General features: G+C 39.4%; 1 protein-coding gene across 16 annotated transcripts in view; it reads left to right on the top strand.

Moving 5' to 3' along the window:
• LOC117419698 (protein piccolo-like) overlaps nt 1-20,235 on the top strand; it is a 109,155-nt gene that overhangs the window by 30,993 nt on the left and 57,927 nt on the right. For all 16 annotated transcript variants that reach the window (XR_009307248.1, XM_058985881.1, XM_058985880.1 and 13 more), the window contains exons 4-6: nt 2,434-3,096; nt 5,820-11,097; nt 11,482-13,436. Coding sequence is in view for 15 of the 16 variants with exons in the window: in XM_058985881.1 (XP_058841864.1) it covers nt 2,434-3,096; nt 5,820-11,097; nt 11,482-13,436 (7,896 nt within the window). In the remaining variant the exon portion in view is untranslated. The remainder of the gene's footprint in view (nt 1-2,433; nt 3,097-5,819; nt 11,098-11,481; nt 13,437-20,235) is intronic.

The following is a 20,235-nucleotide window of genomic DNA, read 5'->3' as shown; positions in this document are numbered from 1 at the left end:
AAATAATACCCACAATGCAACTATGTAAGACAAAGAACTAGAGGTCTGGTGCCTTAAAAAAAATCCACCTGAACTCATTTATCATGAGAATGATTTAATACAAATCAGTTTCACACAAGTTACCCTGATGCTGTTGCATGGAATTCCGGGAATAGTATTGCCTTGGAAACATCTGAGGGAACACAATTACATGAGTTTCACGTGTCACTATAAATATATGATCATTACATACTGTAGGCTATTGCTTTTTACCCCAAGTGGCTCTTTTAAGGATACATAATAAAGGCTATTGTTATGTCTTGAAAACTGTAGCACTCACGCAAACCATGAGATATGATTCTTTTGTCAAAAGCAGTGCTATATATGTAAGCAATAAGACACGACAGGGTGTTGGTTGTGCTAGAATAACCGCACGCCCAGGGTCGTAGTAAGGCACGAGGCCGTTGGAGTGTCTTATTGCGCTTATAAAATGGGTTACTAGTTTTTAGAAATAAAGATATAGATACATTTCTATTTAAAAATGAATATAGGTTTATTTTTTCCTAAATATATTACTACGCTAGGAAAGATAGTTCCAATAAATGTAATAGTTCCAATTAATTTAATAGATAAACAACTTATTTGTGATAAATAATTAAATAAATTCAAATAAATTAAATAAATTCTCAGAATATTTTCAGTATTTGTCTCATGAAGTTGACTGTACCAGGGAATGTACCGTTTTCTAAATTAAATGGCTGGTTACACAGTTGGACAAGTCTGTTTGGGATACAGCAGGGTGATGTTGTGTAAGTTTTAAGGACAGAAATGAAGACGCTGTTTTAAAGTGGGTATCTGAAATTAGGTTTATAGATCGTCCCACTGTGGGATAATTTAAATAATGATTCAGGCCAGCTCGCAAGCTTGTGTAGCTGCTAACTAAATATTGTAGAAACTTCTTAAAACTGTGTTTATTTCAGTCTTAGTTGCAGTTTTCCAGTTCATATTATTTTTTGTTTGTGCTGACTAATCATTAAAAACTGACACAGCCCAAGCGGTTGTTTTTTTAGTATTCTGTTCTTTATTGGCTTCAATTATATTAATTTCAGCAGTACTGAGAGAGAGGTGTCTTGTAGTACTCACGGTTTCATTTGTTTTCCTGACCTTTTTAAAAAATTATTACTGTCTGTACTGTCCTGAACTATTGCGGTCTAAATATATATATATATATATATATATATATATATATATATATATATATATATATATATAGACTGTGTATGTATGTTCTACTATTTTTATAAAATGTTTTTCAACAGATTTTTTTCCTGCTATTGCAACAAGCTTGAACTTGAACTGTTTTTTCCACTTGAACTATGGCAACACATCAGATTGTGCTTGGTTTTTTTGTACCTCAAGGTTAGCAGTCACATAATGAATCACTTGATTCAGTTGTAAATTGAAGCTATAACATTAAATCACCTTCAAAGGAATGTTTGTATAAATCAATACCTTTTTTTATCCGAATGCCCTATTAAAATCAATCAATTTACAGACATTACAGCTACAGATATCACATGTAAATTATCTATAATTGAATACCATAGCAAGAGCAATTTCAGATATGCATACTGTTTTTCAGATTTACATACCTATTGTTATTTATTTTTTTGTTACATAATGCCAGAAATTCATCAGCATTCCACACAATGTTTTTCAGAAATGAAATGTTTTTTCAAAATTTTGCAGGATGTCTTTTACTTCTGAAATATACTCCTCTTGTTTCACTATATCTAAAAGAAAGTAAAAACTGACAATCATTTAAAAGTTTCTCTAATGCAGCGCTTGCTCTATTACTTGTTCTGTATTGATATTGTTTTTATTTAAATTAAGTGTTGACAAAACCATCTTAAATACATACTTCTGACGATATTAAAGGTAGAGAGGATATATCACATCCTGCTTCTTAATACCAGTAGCAGTCATTTTAAATAATGTTTATCTTAATACATTTCCTAGATCTGTATGGTAAAGTGTGTTGTGTAAATGATAATCTAGAGTACTTTAGTTGGATAACACTGTAAGGAAACAGGAGCTTCTTGTTTGTTTACATTTGGGTGATTCATCATCTAATTCAACTATATGGGTGTAATTACATGGAGCCAGTGCTTTATAATTACATGGTTGTGGACATGTAGGCAAATATTTACTTGGTTGGGCTTAAACAAAAACCTGGGCTCTATATAACGTATCCCCATAGAGACAGCATGATACCCTTTGTTAAAGTATGTAGTAATAGGTAAAACATGGTCATTTTATAGTAAGTGGTTATGTTGTACATTAACTAGTCAAACTCTGGTGCTCGATTGGATACTGTAATTAGCAACTTAACACAGTTTATTTCACTTGAATTAAATTGATAGTAACATATTATACCCACTGTTTCTTTTACAGAAAGAATGGCTTTGCTTAAACTGCCAGACACAAAGGGCCCTTACTGGGCAACTTGGAGACATGGGAAAAATGACACCGCCAATGCCTGTCTCCGTGAAACCAGCAGCCAAGCAGCCCCCAGGACCTAAAATTCAGCCTGGGCCCACAGAACAGCCACCTACTCAAAAAAGCACTGAAGTCATCACTGAACCCACACCTATACAAGTGCAACAAAAAAAGGAGGAAGAGCCATATAAAGGAGAAACACCCACAGTCCCTGTAATAGAAAAGAAGGAGGAGAAAATACCTCCAAAGCAATTGACGAGGACACCTTCTCTTGACAAAACACCACCGCAGAAGCCTAAAGACATAAGCCAACCTGAGGTCAAGATAGACAAAAATGAGAAAGCTTCAGTCACTGAGCCTACAAAGCCCTTGCCAGACACACCTCAGAAAACAGATCAAGTTGAACAGAAAAAGGAAACTGATGCACCTGCAGTACAGAAATTAGATAAGACTACTCCACCTCTTCAAGTAAGTAAGCAAGCAGAGGGTGGTCCTACTACTGAGCCAGCAGAAACCTCCTTGTCCAGGACACAAGAGAAGAAGCATATGACAGAGATTCCAGTCGAAGCACAGTCATTGAAAAAACCCATCCAAGTGGAAACTGTGAAAGAAAAGCCTGTGAGTATTTGATGGAGTGGAACCAACCATAAAAAAAGGTGTTGGCCACCAGACTTTTACCTGCCAGCAGTTCTAGAAATAATTTATATCACACTTTTATTTTAAGTTTCTCACAGAATGCAAATAAAGGATCGTAAATATATGTTGGACAAATTACAACAAATTAAGTGATTGCATTGGCTTATAAAGCAAAAACAGTAAAAGGACTGTTTAAAAACTCACAAAAAATATGATGACCTATTGGTAATTGTAAATAAACATTTAAAGTCAAACATTTATATATATATATATATATATATATATATATATATATATATATATATATATATATATATATGTATTAAGTAAAATTGCAAAAAGTAGTAATACAACGTACACTAAGATGAAGCTTACTACCATTTTTATATATTAGCACACATATTCTAGCTTTTTACATATGTGTACATGGATGAATAACGTTAGGTTATTTACCGTAACCCTGGTTCCCTGAAAGAGAAGATGACCACCAAAACATTACTTAGGCGATTTGCCTGCCTATTGGTAGGTATTTACTGAGCTCTTTATATCAGAGCTGCCGATAGGCCCACGGAAGCCATTTCTCTTTTTGTATCGAACCTGTGAGGGTGACCGATGCCACCTTGCTGGTTGGTGGTTGTTTTCTCTTTCAGGGAACCAGGGTTACAGTAAGTAACCTAACGTTCCCTTTCAATTCGAAGACGACCACCAAAACATTACTTATGGGAAAGTATACCAGAGCCGTCGCGAGGGAGAAGGAAACGGCAGCATATGAGGGACGCATCAGAACTGCATAACCCAAGGTTAGTGGTCCTTGAGGGTGCAACCTCAAGGACCCTCGTGTCTAATGAAGGCAAGGAAGGATCTATTACGTTAAGGCAATAGAACCTGGGAAAAGTGTGTGGCATAGCCCAGCTAGCCGCATTACACATATCTGACAGTGAGGCCCCTCTGAAGAGGGCCCAAGATGTAGCCAACCCTCTGGTAGAATGTGTGGCTACCCTCCCAGATGGGGGCAAGCCAGCATTGTCATACGCAGTTGAGACTGTGTCCACAATCCAGTGCGACAGTCGCTGCTTCGAGAGGGGCTGTCCTAGGGTTCGTATCCTGTGACAGACAAAAAGCTGGTCAGAATGATGCAGGGCTCTTGTTCTATCCACGTAACACCTCAATGCCCGCACTGGGCAGAGGAAGTTCAATCTCCTATCCTCCTCCTAAGAACACAGAGGTAGATGGAAAGACTCCAGTTCCACAGACTGGTTCCTGTGGAAGGCTGTGATCACCTTAGAGAGGAAAGCAGGGTTTGTACGCAGTGACACCCTGCTACCATCATCCCAAATATGCATACAGGAGCTGTGCACCGACAACGCTTGTAGCTCACTGACCTGCATCGCAGAGGTGATTGCCAAGAGGAAGGCTGTCTTCATAGATAGATACTTCAACTCTATGGAGTGTATGGGCTCAAACGGGGCCTTCGTGAGAGCCTCCAGTACAATATCAAGGATCCATTCAGGGAGAACGACCCTCCTGGGAGGGTGTAACCGCTCAGCACCTTTAAGAAACCGGGTTGCCAAAAAATGCGCACCCGGAGATACCGCGTCTACAGGGGCATGGCACGCAAAATTGCCGCTAAGTACACCTTCAATGTAGAAGGTGACCTACCAGCATTGAGCAGTTCCTGCAGAAACTGCAAGATAACTGGCACAGGGCAAGAGACTGGGTCATGACCCTTAGTCAGACACCAGTTGCCAACGGTTCGACCTGCTCCGCGCCGGAGCATGGAGAGGGAGTAGTGCAGCCACTTGCCAAGGCTCCTCGCGTTCTCAGTGGGAGCGCTGCAAGATCTCCACAGCTGGCCCAAAGGTATGCTCCGGGGATATCAGCGCGTCTAACAGTGCCACCTTATCCGCATCGGGGACCCTCGCCAGCGACAGCCACAGCTGTCTGCGAGGTACTACCAGGCTTGCCAGGCTCTGGCCTAGGGCTTGCCTTTGAAGGCTGGAGATCTGGAGCAGCATGCCTGACAGGAGACACAACTCGGTAGCCATCGGCTCCGGGAGCGGGGCTTCTCTCAGTATGCCGTCCATATAGGCGGTCATTATACCTGCCGTGTTTGCAAGGTGGGTCACCTGTGCCTCTGCTGCATACGCCCGTTTGAGTGTGTCTCTGTAACCCTGCACTGCGGGACCGAGGATGTCACCACAGGAAGGGGCCTTTCGGCAGCTGTGATATAAACAGCTCAGTAAATACCTACCAATAGGCAGGCATATCCCATAAGTAATGTTTTGGTGGTCGTCTTCGAATTGAAAGGGAACTGCATTAAAAGTAGACAAATGTTTAGGAATTCATTACATTACGTGTCACTTTACTTAAATAGAGGTAACCTAGAGACTTCAGAAATTCCTTATTTTCTGTTAACATGTTTGTTATAATTATGAACAAGTAATAGTTATGGTGCCATAACTCAAAGGTAATTAAAAAGACTCAGCGTAAATAATAATCACACTACACAAAAATAGATTTATTGTGTTTGTTACTGCTTCTGTTTCATAAAATGCAAGAAAAATAGGAATGCTTATTTTGAAACAGTTTAGAAATGGTAGTTTACCCATTAAAGATCAACACATTAATAAATGTGTGTTTTCTAGATGAAAACGTTTATATTTTTTTAAAATTTTAAATCAAACTGGCACAATTGTCATTTACAGGAAAAGGAAGATGATAAATCTGATACTTCAGGTTCTTCACAGCAGAAAAGCCCCCAAGGGTTAAGTGATACTGGCTACTCATCTGATGGTATCTCAAGTTCACTAGGTGAAATCCCAAGTCTTGCTCCAAGCGATGAAAAGGACTTGCTTAAAGAGCCTTCAAAAAAGGACTTGCTTTCTCAAGAGAGTAGTCCTTCAAGTCCATCAGATTTGGCCAAGCTAGAAAGCACTGTGCTTTCAATTTTAGAAGCCCAAACAAGCACAGTTGAAAAAGATCCATACAGCCTTTATTGTGAGCAGGAAAGGGATCGCCACAGATCTAGAACATTGCCAATCACCCCAGAATCTTGCAGTTCAGATGAGGAGGATCTGGAAGACATCCAAGAAGTGGATGAAGAAGCTCTGGAAGAGGAAGATCGGAGTGATGTATCACCTAGAAAATATGGCAGAAAAGGACACGATTCTAAGAATGGTAGTTCAGCAAGTAGGCAACGTTATGATTCCATTGAAGATAGCAGTGAAAGTGAACACTCCCCTCTTCCACAAAGAAAAAAGAGGATGAGTATTGGATCCTCCAGTAGCGATGAATACAAAGAAGAGGATAGTCAGGGTTCTGGAGATGAAGATTTCATTCGGAAACAGATCATTGGAATGAGTGCAGATGAGGATGCCTCTGCTTCTGATGATGATGATTACATTAGGACTCAGATTAAAGGAATTAGTGCAGAGCAGAAAAAAGAACATGAGGATCGAAAAAGCAAAGGGAAAAGTACAGCAGGGAAAAGCAAAAGACTAACCAAAAAAAGTAGCACAAGTCATGAGGATGACCCAGGGAGGAGACATTCATGGCACGATCGTGATCAGGAAGAGGAAGTGTATGATGAAAGCCTAGAGTCAAAGTTCAGAGAAACCAAAAGTCAGGAAAATGAAGAACTCTCCATCTCAAGTGGAGGAGGCCTCAGACGTTTTAAGACCATTGAGCTAAACAGTACCACTGCAACACCATATATAGAAGGGACAGAAAAACAAGGGAGTCAGGAAGGCTATGAGGGAGAGCTTGAGATGGAAAGCCTAACTGACTCTCCTGAGGATAGATCAAGAGGGGAAGGTTCATCCAGTCTACAGGCATCCAGTTTTACACCTGGAACGTCACCTACATCTGTGTCATCACTTGATGAAGACAGTGACAGTAGTCCCAGTCACAAAAAAATGAGTGGAGAAAGTAAACAACAAAGAAAGGCCAGACACCGAGCACATGGCCAAGTCCTCCCTACTATTGAAGACTCTTCTGAAGAAGAAGAGCTGCGAGAAGAAGAAGAACTCCTGATGGAACAAGAGAAGCAGCGTGAGCTGGAACAGCAGCAGAGAAAAAGCTCTAGCAGGAAATCCAAGAAAGACAAAGATGAACTAAGAGCACAGAGGAGACGCGAGCGTCCTAAAACACCTCCAAGCAATCTGTCCCCAATAGAAGATGCTTCTCCTACAGAGGAGTTACGTCAAGCAGCAGAGATGGAGGAACTCCATAGGTCCTCTTGCTCTGAATACTCTCCAAGTATTGAATCTGAACCTGAAGGGTTTGAAATTTCCCCAGACAAAATTCTAGCTGTTCAAAAGGTGTACAAGTTACCTACATCTGTATCCTTGTATTCTCCAACTGATGAGAAGAATATTGATATATCACAAAAGGCTACTACTCCAAAATCTTTAAAATGTGCTGATGAAGTTTATGAAGAAATGATGCAGAAAGCTAAACTGCTTCAAAGTCAGAAGGAAACAGATGTAACACATGAGAAGGAGCCATTATATGGAGGTATGCTCATTGAAGACTATATTTATGAATCATTAGTAGAAGACACTTACAGTGGAACAACAGACAGCAGCTACTTGACTGCACAACAAGAATCAAGCAAAGGAGAAGTGCAGGAACCTGGAAAGAAATTAAGATCGCCAGATCAGGTTTTTGATGATATGATGCAAAAAAAGAACTATCAGACAGAAGAGGAATATTATTATTCACAGCCGTCAAACGAAACATTACCTCAGCATGCCATGAGTTTGCCACCTTCTGTCAGTAAGACAAGACAGGTTTCAGATTCCAAAGGAGGTGTAGAACCCTCTACAAAGGAAGAAAAACCACTGTTGGATGCAGATGCCGCTTATGAGGAGCTTATGAAGCGACAAAGGGCTATTCTGACCCCTGGGACCAGCCCAACCCAGCCTACTCCTGTTTCATCAGACCTGTCTATAACTTCATCTGCAACTGGGTTCAGGGAAATACAAGGTGAATCTATAATGTCAGCCCCCATTACAGGTCATGAACCTGCAACGTGTACATCAGTAGTAGTAGTCACAGTAGCTCCACTCAGCAGCACAATATACCCCATTCCTGATGTCACAATTACACAACACTTTACAGCAGATGAAGATATTGAAGAGGTGTTCATAAATGAGTATGCAAGTGAGTCACAGGAGCCCCACTCAACAGCTTCATCAGAAGCATCTCATCATGCTACAGACATCAGTATACGGACATCAACTGCAAGTACAACATCCACATCCGCACCTACAGTAACATCTTCAATGACAAGTCCCACTTCAGTAGTTTGTGAAACCCCAATTTCTGGGTCTACCCCTATTCCAGTTTCAATGAAATACACCCACCCACCACCACCACCACCACCACCTGTATCTTCATCCCAAAGTACTACAGGTATAGTCTTTGTAGCGGAGGTCTCTTCTGCAACGAAATCAACTGCTGCCACCACCACTTCTGCTGATACATTTAGTGTTGCCAAGTACAGAGACTCTGTAATAGTTGACATACCATCTAAAGCTGGAGATAGTACATTTTCAAAATCTACACCAGTGGTTACATCAATTGCCCCCCCTGCTTCAGAAGCTGAAATAAGTTCATCAGTTACCACTCCAACTTCAGTCAGTGTTTCCCTTACACAGGTTTCTCCCACTACTGCACCCCTAACAGTGTCACCTAGCATAGACCATGTTGTAATCTCTGTGCCTGGTTTAGACAGTTCTACTGATGTTACTCACACAGTGGTGAGGGAACCAGCTGTAACAAAATCAGAAGTGGTATTAAAACCTTATGAGCCTAAAACAACAGCAGTGACATGTTCAACAGGGGTTGCTGCTGCTCGAGCTGTCTTTCAGGTTACTAGCACAGTTCCATCAGCCTCTACTAGTTCAATTTCTAGTACTCCTTCTCCTATTGTTGTAAGTATATCCCCTTTGCCTGTTGTACCACTGTATAATTCCTCAATATCTACAACTGTGTCTACTGCTGTCACAACCACTGTGTCAAAAATCCCCTCTACAATCTCGTCAGCCCCGTCTATTTCCTCTCAAGTATTCTCGTTTTTCAGAAGCTCTTCTCAGGAGTCTGCACATGTACCAGTGCCATCACCACCTCCTCCCCCTCCTCCTCCTCCATTACCACCACCAACCTTACCCAAGCCATCTGTTTACCACAAAAAGAAACCGCCAGTTAGTACACCAGCATTAATTCCAACTATTGCAACAGTTCCAGTTTCCACAACAGTAACATATGCTCAGGCAACTATTATAACCACATGCCCAAGTCCATCGGTAAAAGGCTCAGTGATTCCTATTATGAAAACCCCAGTTCCTCCACCTGTTCCACCTAAGCCAGTATCCATTCCAGCAGGGTTGATGTTTGGTCACAGAACAGTAGAAGGAGTTAAGCCTCCAATTGCTCCTAAACCAGGGGTAGCCCAGCCAACCATAACTACCAAGGGATATACAGGGGATTCACAAGCAAGATCCTTCATCCCACCAAGCACAACATCTATGACACTAAATTTAATCGCCCCAGCTGAATGTAAATTTATATCCCCTTCATCCCCTATGTCTCCCTATTCTAATAAATCCTCACCAAGATATACTAATTCTCTTCATGAAACCTATGTGGTTATCACTTTACCATCTGAGCCTGGCACGCCAACAGAATCTATAACAACCCAGGCTTCTTTAGGGTATCCACCAAAGCAACAGGGACAATCAAGCATGTCACCTATGCCTTTTACTCAGTATATAAAATCTGTGGAAAGCCAAGAAGTTATGGGTCCAGATAAATACGTTTCAAGTGTGAGTCACGTTTATTCCTCAGTTTCTACTTCAGCAAAACCTCCTGTAACTTTGCCCAACCTAGTAGCACAAGTGGTGACCACAGAGGTTCAAAGAACTACAGTGTCTCTTGTTCATGAAAGGTTACCCACTACAAATGTTGCTAGTGTTGTCATTACCATTCCCCCAGAAACAGCTAAACATCAACAACCTACAACAAGTAAAGAAAATGGCAACATTTGTGATGTGATTGATCTCCGTACTTTAACAAAGCTAGATGTTGAGATGACTGATAAAGGAATGGACTTATCCCCTGTTTTTTTGGATTCAAGACAGCAGTCTTGGTCAAGTGAAGGCAGTGGACGGCAGACAAGTGCTGTGCAGCCAGGTATTGTAAATCTGAGTACTGGGTCAACACCAGTATCGACATTGGCCGTTGTGACTGAGAGCATAACCATTGTGACTTGCACTGCTACTATAGCAGCTTACAGCAGTGCAGGTGAGAGACCCATGGGTGTAGGTCATTCAATGTCAATGCCACTACAACTGACAACATCAAAGCCTTTTGAGCCCATTGCCCAAATAACCTACAGAACCTTGGATACTCAGTCTCTAGCCACCAGCAGTTCAGCAGCCCCTATAAATCTGTCTTTTGGTACTGCTGCATACATAGGAGCTGGGAAGCCTTTAACTGTTGCTCCTACAGGCATAACCAATGGCTTCAATGATGTTTCTACAAACCCAGAATCTGTTCAGAATGGAGCTGTGGACCTAAGCACTACAAAGCCTCTTCGAACGATGGTGGCTGTTAATGAATCTACTTCAGAAGTGGTTACTACCATTATAGAAGAAGATGACAAACCTGTGGACCTAACTGCAGGAAGAAGAGCTGTTTGCTGTGATGTTGTCTATAAATTTCCATTTGGAGGGATCTGTACATCACAGCAGCCTGCAACAACTTTGCCTGAAGATCGTTTTGGTTACAGAGATGATCATTATCAATATGACCGCCCAGGACCTTATGGCATGCGAGGTGTTGGTAGCATGAAACCTTCCATGTCCGAAACTAACTTAGCAGAGGCTGGTTTGTTTCTTTACAAAAGCAAGAACAGCTTTGACTATCATAGTGCTGTGACAGAGGGTGCAGTGGACCTTACTTCTGGAAGACTATCTGCAGGTCAGTATTACACAGTGGCTGATCTTTCATTAAAATATCATGGGTTACCCCAGCTCATACTTGGCTGATTTTTCTATTCTTTTTTTTCCTTTTTTATTTTGTAATTCATCTGTTTGCATTTTGGACAGTAAACTGACAACATATTTTAGTATGGGTGTAATTTTTGTTTTCCTTTTTTTTCTTCTTTTTTTTTCTTTTGCGCACAGGTGCTTGCATGTGCCTGCATGTTATCCCACAGTGTTTTTGCTTCGCATCTTACTAATTTGAACACGCTGAAGATGTTGCTCGCATTCTCTTTTGCTTTAAAATCATCTGGATGGCATGGCTTTGAAAAACACCATTGTTGATAAGGACTGAGCTATAATTTTGACCATATGATTACAGGTGAAGTTATGAACTATTCAAGCAAGAGCACTGGCCCCTATCCAGAGACCAGACAAGTGATTTCAGGAACTGGAATCAGTATTCCACAGTATTCACAAGCAAGAATAATCCCACCAATTGGAACCCAATATGGAGTAAACAGTGTATTAAGATCATCCAATGGTGTTGTATATTCTTCAGTGGCAGCTCCAGTTCCATCTACATTTGCCATCACTACACAGCCTGGATCTGTCTTTAGCACAACATACAAAGATTGGTCTGGGCTGCATACTAGTGATACCATGCCATCTTTGTCAAGTCTACAGAACCAACCACTTCCCAGGTCATACAGTTTCTTAACAACCACAGCTGGTCTTGAAACAAGTTTACAGAGTACACCATTAGAAACATTGATGACCGGGCAGAGTGAGTTTATTCCTACTGTAACAACAGCTTCTGAGTCATATACAGATGCATCACTAGATGCCATAGCCTTGTCCCTGGAGGCACTTGCCTCACCCATTTCATACGATGAGAGTAAGCAGCAACAGTATCAAATGGAACGTGAACTTCTTGAACTTGAAAAACTTAAGCAGCTGCGCCTAGCTGAAGAACTGGAGTGGGAACGCCAAGAGATACAAAGGTTCCGTGAACAGGATAAGCTGATAGTCCAACAAGAATTAGAAGAACTGCATACTATGAAGCACCAGCTCCTTTTACAGCAAGAAGAAGAGCGACATGCTCACTTAATGATGCAACAGGAGACCTTTGCCCAGCAACAGATGCAGCTTGAGCAAATTCAGCAGCTGCAGCATCAGCTGCAGCAACAACTGGAAGAGCAAAAGATTCGACAGATCTATCAGTATAGCTATGACCCATCTGGCAGTGCTTCACCACAGACAAGTTCAGAACAAGTACTGCAGGATACACAGTATAAAGCAGGAGAGAATGGCCAGTATTGGCCAATAAAGGATGAAACTGCAACCTCATCTGCTGTATCCGGGATTGAGCTTCAACAAAACGCTACCTGGTACACAGTTCCCTCAGAAGGGATAGCTCAGTTTATCCCTAGCTTGCCCAACTCTGTCTCTGAAATGTTATTAAAAGACATTGATGTACAAGAAGATAGGCAGCCACGATTACATGAAAAGTACGAGGAACCTGACAAAGCATTGCATGATGATGTTAGATCACACAAAAAGATTGTAGACAGTGGAGTGCAAACAGACGATGAAGATGGTGTGGACAGATCTTACACTGGCAGGAGACGGAGAACCAAGAAGAGTGTTGACACCAGTGTTCAGACAGATGATGAGGACCAAGAAGAGTGGGACATCCCTACTAGGTCAAGACGAAGGTCACGGGTAAGCAAATATAGCGACGGCACTGAGACAGATAAAAATAAGCACAATTCTAAAGTGTCCAGCATAGCAATCCAGACTGTAACAGAAATTTCAGTTCAAACCGAACCTGTAGGAACTATAAGGACACCTTCAATAAGGGCACAAATGGATACCAAGGTAGACATAAAAAAACATATATCTGCCTCAGAAAAGACCTATAAAGGTAGTAGTTTAAGTTGCCAGACAGAAACAGATGCAGATAAACAAACTGGCCAGTACTCTCCTCAAAAAGACAAGAAGCGTCCAACGCCATTAGAGATAGGTTATTCCACCCACCTGAAAGCAGACTCTTCCCTGCAAGTTGCTCCATCACCTCCAAAATCTCCTAAAGTTCTGTACTCTCCTATTTCTCCTGTGTCTCCAAGTAAATCGTTAGAATTTGTGCCGTATGAAAAAGCTCTTGGTGCTGAGATTACTCCACAGAAAATGGCGACATCTGAAGCATCCACAGCTCCTCCTCCCAGCCCTAGAACAATGAAGATGATGCAGAGATCTATGTCTGATCCAAAGCCACTGAGTCCTACAGCTGATGAAAGTACCAGGCCTCATTTCCAGTATTCTGATGGTTATTCGGTAAGAAAATGTTTTTAAATGATTTCATATGATTGTGTAAGGTTACAAAGTTGAAATGACACTTAAAATATCCAAATAGTCAGGGATCCAAGTGCAAGAAAAGCTCTTAAAAATGGTTTAACATGACACCACCGCCTACAATTGTTTGGACACTTTGTAAGGTCAAACCCTACTGTGATAGAATCAAGAGGCCTGCTTTGTTGGAAACATTGCTTATATATTAAATAATGGTTGTTGACTAGTTTTATTTGATATTTAATTTACCAAGTCCAACCCTGAATGCAACTCGCGTTAGTCAGTAAATGAGCAATGCTGTTAAAAAAAAACAAAACAAAAACCCTTTGATAGGGTCTTTAAACTGCCAAGATTATATGTTACATATATAGTTTAAACGAGGGATTGATTAAAGTTAAAGGATAAATGCATGTACGTTTTTCTGTGAATTCGTTCGCGCTTCATATCAAGCTTTTAACTTCAGTGTATTACCGGTACTCATAAAAATCAAGATGCACATCAGAAAGTTTTGTTGATATATATATATATATATATATATATATATATATATATATATATATATATATATATATATACATGTACTGTACTTGTTCATATTATTTAGAAAGAATAAAAGTGTTTACATTTGTTCAAGTAGCCCATCTCAATTCTGCAGCCTGTCGTTTGTTTTTGTTTAGGCGGGGGGCGGGGTCATTTCGTCTCCCTGTCACTTCTCTCTGTCACCGCTGACTGACTGGCAGTGGTGACTGAGTGAAGACACAGACAGAGAATTCTCCTCATTATAAAGTATTCTGTTTAGAGAATCTCGAATCGTAGGTATTTTATCATTTTCATATATATTACGTAAAGCGTATACCGTTTGAATATGAAAACTTCAAAAAATGTTTCTTAAATAACATAACTTTAATAACATTGTCACAGGGACAGTTTCCAAGACCTAAAATATGAACTGTATCTTAAACAATGTGTGAAATTATATATATATATATGAAAATGTCATAATGGCTTCAATGAGTAAATGCTGAATATGTAATATGTTATCTATTACATCTAAAAACATTAATCATACAAACTAAATACATATCTGTCTTTATTTTATATTTTTATATATTATCACTAGAAATGGACTGATGAAAAATGGAGACAGCCTTTTCAGTGTGTAGAAAGAGGCCACGACTAGATACAGATTATGCAAAATGCTTCATTTGTAAGCAGGGCATCAAAGTTGATTCAATGCAGAGATTGATTGAGCAGGGATATCCGACAATGTTACAAGCCATTCAAACCCAGCCGATGAGTTGATTTCAAAAGATGAATTTCTGGCCAAACACCCTCTGTATCTTACAAAGTGCAGAAACACTTACACAAATTGAAAAACTGTTGAACAAAAAAACTGCATATTTACAAAACACAAACATAGTGCACTAATTGCTACTGTTGGCTCAGATTCAAACGTTGTTAGAAGAAGGATGGAAGTGTCTTTTATATCACAAAACTTCAGTATCGTCATTGGTTAGTTGAGCGTGGTATAGAAAATGTCCATTCTTACAAGTCATCTAGTCTGAAAAAGCACCTCCAGAATTACTATCAAGGCCCTGAGCAGTGATCGTACCACAAAAAGGAACATCAAGCCTCTTGTGTTCATCAGATCTCAGTGTTGGCAGGTTGCTTTATGAAGTGCAAGGACTCCAGCACAACTTAAAGCCATGTCCTATCACTCAGCAAAGAACATTAGGTCAGAATTAAAAGAGCTTCATAAAACCGACAGACAACAGAAACCACCCATTAGAAAAGACACATCTGCAACACATCCGATCCAATTAGCCCAGCTGATGCTTCTCCTTCCTGTAGTGGAAATGCACACGATTCAAAAATACAAGATTTATGGATACTTCATGAGTTAAACTGGAATTGAAGACATATTAGTGGAAGGTGATGTTTGTTTATCTGGAACGGCAAATAAGATCATGGAAGGCAGAGATTACTATACAATGCTGAGGGCACATAGCTTGGTTCATAGTGGGATGTTTGCATTACATTGGGAATCCTTTGAGAAGTGGTTGGCAAGTGAAGCAGACAGAGACCTTGAATGTTTGTCATTACTTTCTCAGAGCATCCTTCAGCTCACAGAGGCCATGTCAGAAAAGGATGCACAGAAGGTGTCAAAGGCATGCTCAAGTGTATCAGAGCCTCTGAAGAAAATACAGACTCTTATGGTTATGATGAATTGTGTTGCACATCTCCAACTGCAAAACTCTGGCTTATGTACTTGGACATGATAATGATTCTGAAACGGTACATTCACGCTGAACGAGCTGGCCTTCACCTTGCTGAAGTTGAGAAAATGCTTCCATACCTGGTCGCAGCTAGGCATTGCAAGTATGTTTCCTGTATCCCCATTCCCTGGCTGCCCTGAGAGAACTGTCTTCAGTGGCCCCTGATGTTGCCTGTGCTTTCAGAGACGGACACTTCACTGTGCGACAAACATCTGGAAAGTTCAATGGAGTCCGAAGACATACAACTGCGATGCTAAGACCCAACTCTTCCATGGTGTAAGCCTGCAGCCTACCACTATGGAGAAGTACTTGTGAGCCTTACCAGTACTAACAGGAGTCTCTGAGCAGACAAAAGCAATGGCACATGTGGGTCAGTGTGAGCAGAAACACCATGAAGACTCAGAATGCCAAGCAAAGAAAAATGCAAACACCATCAGGAAAATACAAGATGTGGTTCATGGGAAAATGATCAACCCATTTTGTTGTAACGTCATGGAGTTGCTGAACATCTCTACTGGCCAAAAATGTGAATCACATGACCTTGTGAAAGCCAAATAGAAGGGACTTGCAGCTTTAGGTTTATACACAAAAGAATGGCAGTGAAAAAGTAGAAGTTATGAAGTTTCAAACTTTTGCAAGTGCTAGAAAGACCTCTTTTGCTGCACAGAAAACAAAATCTGTGTATGGTGAAGAGAGCGCAGTTGTCAGAAACCTGTACTTTGCACAAGACCTGGATGAAGAGAAAAAGTTGTCTATTTTTAGCCATGAATGAACAAATGATCCCTTCTCCTTATTTGAACCTGATGTAGAGCAAGGCTATGCTATGCTATGCAGGAAAAAAAAAAGCTCTGTAAAAGTTTTCTCCTATTATTTAAAATGTTCTGTTATGACTCTCCCATTGCCAAATGCTTCAATAAAAACAGCCTTTAAACCCACATGAATATGGGTTTGAATGGATGTTGTGACAGTAGGAAATGATTCCTTGGTATGATTGGTGTTTTGGCTTTTTTATGTTATTTCACTTTTAGGATAATTAAAATCAAGTCTTGGAGCTGTATTTAGTAATGAGTGCGTGTGAAAAGGCTAAATAGCATGAAGCAACTCGTAGGTAGAAATAGTTTAAATAATCTCTTACTAAGTTTTCCATTGATATATATGACGAATGGGATTCCAGTCATCACGGCTATCTTAAATTTAGTTATGTGGCTTGACCAAGTGCAAAGTGCCATCCTCTTATTTATAAACATGGGCGCACTGCAAATGCTTCACACTGATGAGTGGAAGTTTTTGGTACCCAGTGATGAGGAAAGTGGACCCTGTGTTAAAACATAAAATACATTTGAAAAAAATGACTATATTAAGTGGATTTATTTTTAATTTAACATTTTGTGATTATTTTTAGTTTGATGTCATCAAAATGCTACCATTTCACAATTTTGGATGCTTTTCATTTACTTAAGTGTCTTATTTCTGAATGCATAGTACTAAAATAGTATCAATTTAGTGTTTAAAAAAGTTATTTTAGTAAACATTAAGCACTCAAATTTGGAATTTCAGACAAAAAAATGAAAACACAGAAAAATGTGAAAAAGTGTTTAATTTACTATAGCAGTCTGTGTAATTTTAAGTTTTTACTGACAAATATCTTCAAAACCAAGTGTACCTGTTAAGTAAAATAAAGTTGAAACAGAAGTAAAGCTAATTAGCTACACAATAAGGCTTTATATTATTTTGGGTATTTTCAATTTTATTTTTCTTAAACTTGATGATGTCATAAAAATGACCTAATTTCTCAAAGTGACCAAGAGTTCCAGCCGAGCAGGCCTCTTGATTCTTATCCCTGAGGGTCTAAACTTCAATAAAACACTGGCCTGCAAACTGTAGCAAAGAGTGTCAACTCCTTCACTATTTAGGCTGTCTGGATCCCTGACTAAAATAACCTATAGTTTGTCAATAACTCAATCTATTGATATATAAAAAACAGACTTTTGCAAAAAAAAAACATTCTATAAAATGGATGCAGAGCAGTATATCATGATATTCTGTTTCCAAATGTCTAATTCATGTAAGATTTAAATATCATGTTTTAAAATATCACATTCTTACATCAGCAATCATTTATATATTTAGGATCCTCATTGAAAAAATGGGGACCCTTATGCACTGATCGTTTACATCTGACGCTGTCTGTCTGTCTGTCTGTCACACTCTATAATGAACACCATAACTGCCTTGATCTTCACCAAACTTGTATTTTATTATACACTCCTAGCCTCCTATAGATGTTTCGGTTTGCATTTGACTATAATCTTTCACTTACTATGCACTTATTACAGTATTATGAGGACCCCCAGTATGTGCCTGCACTGGTTTGTAAATACTCTAGATGCAATTGCACTCCCACCTAGAAATTTGTCCTGTCTTTGAAAGTAATGTTGTAAACCAACACAGTGAGCGTCTCATATAATACTGCTATTGTTCAAAAATAAACGCAGTAAATTACAAAAGGATATGATATGAAATAACACTGATTTATGGGCTGAGCATTAAAGGTACAGTACAACCTCAGAGTTATGAATGGCGGTTGTTCATAAGTGAAATGCCCCTACCACTGAAAATTAGTTTTCAATGGTTTTAATAAAAGTGTACACCTGCTATTTACACCCTCAATCTGAAGAATAATACAAGGATACACCACAGTAATGCAATACTCATATTGTTATAGTTCTAAAGTCTTTAAAACAGTACTATAAATGGAAAAAGGCTAAACTGAAGTTACCATTGAAATTGTAACTGTAGCAAAAACACAGATTTAAACGTCCAGTAAAAACCTGGGTTAACGTTGTGCTTGTTTTTGAACAAAATGCATTTGTGCAGCCTGCTCAGTCATTTAGCCTCCTTGGCTTGAAAAAAAAAAACTGTTCTTTGTTTAAAACTAAAATGTTCCCAGTAAAATTGCCCATACTTGCTTTGAAATCTGCTTCACCTTTCTGAATACATTTGTTGGTACAGTAATTTTGCCATCTCCATGACCAGCACGCTTCTTATGCAGGAGCGCCTATCTGGTTGCATTGCACACATGATTGAGTGGTTGCATATTTCCGGTTGAAAGTGGGGGTTCGGTAGACCGGTCAGTTTGTAAATTCCTAACTCTGGGGCTCTACTGTATATGATTACAAAATCAAAGCCGATTTTAGATTTGCAACTAACTATACTCAGAATTGTAAATGTTTACAGTGATACTCAGTCAATACTACTCATTCATAACAAGTTAGATTTTTTTTTTTACCTCTATGCCATGTGCTATCTTGAATGAACTAGCCATTTCATCTAAGTAATGAATGTCACAATATCCAATGAAAATCAGGTTGAGCTTTTACAGTGGCATGTCAGGATTGCTATGACAATAGCAGAAGGGGTGTCATTCAGTCTAGAGCTGACTTGTTTAAATCCCTATCACAGTGAGTTGCCAATCTTGGTTGGGGTCCCACAAAGAGCGCTAGGCTGGCCAGATTGAGACACGTCAAGCAGTTTAGCAACATTTGCAGTTTAGGATTGTTATAAACAGCAGATGAAAGGATGTGATTATCTAGATAGTTTTGGGTGGGAGTAGAGTAGAGGCAGTCCAATGTAATGACTTTCTCATTGGTCACAGTGTACAGCAGTGAACTGAAATGATTCCTCAGTTTTGGTCATGTTCTGTTACAGAACTTTTTAAATAGCTTTTCTTTTCAATCTTTTTTTTTTGTTAGTTTTTTGTATTACTGCCAGCACATTCTATTACAATTACTACAGTATTTATACCCTTAAAGATTATCCAATTATGCTTGGAAACAGTAGTTTGCCATGAGGTTAATCTGCCCATAGCAGGTCTAGTAACATTCATTACAATGGCTGCTGATATTTTACTGAATAATTTCAGCCATCAGCAAGAATCTTAAATAATAAATGATTTACTTCTTTGCTGATGTTTCTGCACGCAAACATTTATCACAAACTGAGCTTAGGACACGACTTCCCTGTGGTAAGGAACATATTTATATATTGGCTTTTTTTGGGTATCTTAAGAAAACATATACAGTAATATACAGTTTATTTCATTTTAATTAAATAAATACTATAACAATGGGTGTAGTGAATTGCTGCTTCTTACAGAAGAAAGCAGCTGCAGCATCAACAATCCAAGCATTGTAAATGATGGTTTCTATTGAGAAAAAAACACTCTAAACATGAACAAAGTAAGGAGACACAATTATTTAAAAGCTAAACAACAGTTAGGAAATTAGTATCTTAATGTTTTGCTGTATTTGGATTAAATAGTGATTCACATTAAATTTAAAAAGAAAAAAAAAACATTTTTAAAAGCATGTATTGATTTCTGAGGCCTTGGAGGGAAAAGAAACTGCAGCACTTTAGTGGTGTAATGGGACTTGCAGTCTAGCTACAAAGTAGAAGAGACAGCTTTTGATTTAATCCTTTAAGCATGTAGCTCAGTAAGTCGCAGAGAA

This window comes from Acipenser ruthenus, chromosome 14 (genome assembly GCF_902713425.1).
Source record: "Acipenser ruthenus chromosome 14, fAciRut3.2 maternal haplotype, whole genome shotgun sequence".
Classification (NCBI taxonomy): Eukaryota; Metazoa; Chordata; class Actinopteri; order Acipenseriformes; family Acipenseridae; genus Acipenser; species Acipenser ruthenus.
Note: the sequence above shows the minus strand (reverse complement) of the source record. Positions and strands in the feature narration are given on the sequence as shown.